Below are 3,267 nucleotides of genomic sequence, written 5' to 3' on the forward strand. Positions count from 1 at the left end.
TCCTGCTTTGCAGAATGGTTTGCACTGAACCCCTGAGCTTGGCACCAGATCGGCTTGGAAATGGGGCTGATGGTATTAAGGGGAATGAGAACATCTCACCCCTGGGTGCATCAGTCCACATGCTGGATGAATGGAACCTCCCTTATTGCTAGTCTGGGTCCAGCCTCCTCTTGCCAGGATGTGGTGCTTTCATGGAGACCTCTGCCCCGCCCCACCCCTTCAACACTTAGCCAGTGACTGACAGGCATCTAGGCATCTGGATGGTTATTTTATTGTCAAGGAGGGGAAGGCAGAGGGCATTGAGCAGACTGCACTCAGTTGGAATGGGTAGCCTGCAAGTCGTAGTGCTCCAGCCCAGCTACCAGGGAGCCGGCCAGCTTGATGGTGGTGACCCAGGGTGGCTCACTCAGGTGGTTGGTGGGTGTGCTCAGCCTAGGGAGAAGGTAGAATCTTCAGGACCTGGCTATGTGGCAGGCCCTTACCCCTTCTGGCTCCACTTTCTCCATCTGTATAAGGGACCATGTCTGAATATCCCAAAGGTAGTTTAGGGCCGGGCTGTATCCACTTAAACTTAGTAGGAAAGGGGGCTGAGGGTTGGTGATAGTAATTCTCCCAACTCCCCCTTCAGGTCCCAGCTGAGCCCCAGAGGTACCAGGGGAGAGGGTCTCCCAGTTATTCAGGTTCCTCAGGAGCCAGGGTCAGACAGACCCTGATGACCAGATCCTGAGATTTAGGGGTGAAGGAGAGGTAACCGGAGGATGCAGTGTCTCCCCTGAATCTGCGGAATCAGGAGTAACCTCTGCAGCACAAGGACTGGGATATCAGTGCCCTCTGGCGGTCAAAGTCTTGGGTCCGTCGGGAGAAGGTGCCAAAGGCTGGAGGGGGGTAAGGAGTCTGGGGGCCTAGGCCTGGGGTTTCCTTTGGAGGCCTGCATTTATACCCGTTTGGTTCCAGAAGACCATCATCTCCCACCCCATCCCTGAAGAGCCTGGGATGTGGTCCTTGATGTCACCAGGGAGAGGGTCAAGGTAGTGAATAGGGTCAGGCCAGCTGGGACCAGTTTTCCCTCCCTGATGGCTCCAGAGAGTAATAAGAGGGCCAAGGGTCACGTTGGAGGTCTGGATACTAAGGAGCGGAGCCAAGATGTTCTCTGTCAGGGATCAGCATGATATCAAGGCTCCTCTTGGTTCTGAAGGGTTGGAGCTCAGCTGGGTTTGAGATGCAGCCAAGGGGAGGGTCTAGGGTCAGCTGGGGTCAGGATGCCAAAGGGTTGAATGGGGCACTCCAGGAAAGTCGGGTTCAGGACTTGGAAGGGTATAACTCCCCTCCCTACTCCCCGACCTCCCCTCACCAGGCAGACACGTTGCGTGGCAGGCGGCGATGGCGTGGCTGGTGGCGGCAGTAACACTTGAAGGGACAAGAGTTAAGCACCTGGAAGGGTGGCCAGTGGCGCGCGGCGCCCGAGTTAACCGTCCCCGCTGGAGGAGCCCCGCTGCCACCACCCCCTCCACCACCGCTGTCAGTCACAGTAGTTGCAGTACATTCGCGAGGACCATCTCCAGGCGTGCCATCCTCACGCGGAGCGGCCCGGGCTGCGCGAGGACCCCTGTTCCGGCGCGTGCGGACCTTGACGGGCACGGGCGCAGGTGGCGATGGCTCAGCCACGGTGGGAGCTGGAGCCGGGGGTGAGGCCGGGCCTGGGGCCTGGTCAGCGGCCAAGGCGAGAGGCAGAGCGGGAGCCGGGGCGGGAGCCACGGCCGACTCCAAGTGGCCAGGGCTTGGGGTGGGCGGGAGCGCCACGGGCAGCCGCGTTGGCTGGAGTACTGGCGGCTGCGGCGCGGGAGGCGGCGTGGGCGGTGGCGTGGGCGGCGGCGGCGTCGCCGGCGGCGGCGGCGGCAGCAACTCCTGCGGGCTGGGAGGCCCGGGGCGCACAGTCTCGCCATTGGTGGGCGCCGGGAAGATGAACACAGGCGGCGCCAGCAAGGTGGGTGCGGGCCTCCGGGGCCTGGGAGCTGGATGCATCTGCCCTGGCGGAGGCTGCGGGGAGCCCCTGGCCCCTGAGGGCGCGACTGCGCGCCGTCGGCGCGCCCCGACGCCTCCGCCAGCTCCACTGAAGCGAAATTGGCGTTCAGGGCCATCAGGGGGGCTCACCCAGTCAAATTTGGGCTTCGAGCCTGCAAAGGTGGTGTAGGATGGAGGAGTAAGGGTCCGGGCGTGGGACGCAGGCGCCGAGGGTGGTCCAGAACACCCCTCGCCGTCTCCATCACCGCCCTCTGCTTCATGAGTTCCCCGAGGGACCTCTCCCGAGGGGCGAGAGGCCCCAGGAGCCAGGGGTCCCTGCTTCAGGACCTCAGCGTAGGAGATGGCGCCCGAGGCGGCGGAGAAGAGTCCTCCGCCGCCGCCCCCGAGAGAGGCTTTGGCCGCTAAGGAACTCGACGCTGCCGCGGGGGACAGCTGGGGCCCCGACTTGAAGGTGACTTTACACAACAGGCTCAGGCCGGGCTCGGAGGCCACAGGCCGGGCCATTTCGCCCTCGTCTGCTTGGGGAGGTGCCCCTCTGCGGGCTCTGCTGGCCGTCTGGCCCTCGCTGCCGTGCCTGGCCTGGCTTTCTGTAGGGGTTGCGGCGGACGTGGCCAGAGCAGGAGTGCTTCTGCGTTCCGGGGGCTGCGGGTCGGAAGGTGTCGGTAGTGGCGGCTTCCGCGGCTCCAAGGGCGGCGGAGTCGGGGATGGGGCCCTCGGGACAGGGTCGGGGTCCTTTCCAGTTAGTTGCCGGGGTGGCGGCGGCAGCGGGCGGAGGTTGGGAGGGTCGCCCTGGCCGCGATGGCTCGCCTCCAGCAGACCGCGGATCCGGGGCACCGAAGTGCCCGTGGGTTTTCGCCACTTAGACGGCGCGGGCAGCAGGGTCCCCACGGGGGTCGGGGGTGGTGTGGAGACCGCGGCCGCAGTCGCCTCCTCTGAAGGGGGCGTCACTGGCGAGGGCAGTTCTAAGGTCAGGGGCAAGGGTGAGGGTGAGGCCTGGGGCTCTGGGGGTACCAGGAGTCCCGGGGACGCGGAGCTGCCAGGGAACCAGACGCCCAGCCCGCGAGCCAGGCGCATGGCCGGGGAGGAGGGGGTCCCCTTGGGCTCCAACAGTGATGTCCGGCGGGAGTCGGAGGACCGGTCCAAGGCCTGCTCTTTTCGGGAGCCCCCGCCCGCGGACGACTCCGACTGCACGTTCCCCATTTCTGACGGAGGTCGGGGACTGTGGTCAGAAAAACTTCTGCCAGT

General features: G+C 64.8%; 1 protein-coding gene across 1 annotated transcript; it reads right to left on the reverse strand.

Moving 5' to 3' along the window:
• Positions 1–314: 314 nt before the first annotated feature.
• GGN (gametogenetin) lies at positions 315–3,267 on the reverse strand. Its single transcript, XM_007471069.1, has 2 exons — positions 1,352–3,267; positions 315–432 (listed from the first exon to the last, which is right to left on the reverse strand). Exons 1-2 carry the CDS (start codon positions 3,220–3,222, stop codon positions 315–317), a joined length of 1,989 nt encoding a protein of 662 aa, XP_007471131.1. The 5' UTR covers positions 3,223–3,267.

This window comes from Lipotes vexillifer, unplaced genomic scaffold (assembly GCF_000442215.2).
Source record: "Lipotes vexillifer unplaced genomic scaffold, Lipotes_vexillifer_v1.1 scaffold182, whole genome shotgun sequence".
In the NCBI taxonomy this organism is placed as follows: domain Eukaryota; kingdom Metazoa; phylum Chordata; class Mammalia; order Artiodactyla; family Lipotidae; genus Lipotes; species Lipotes vexillifer.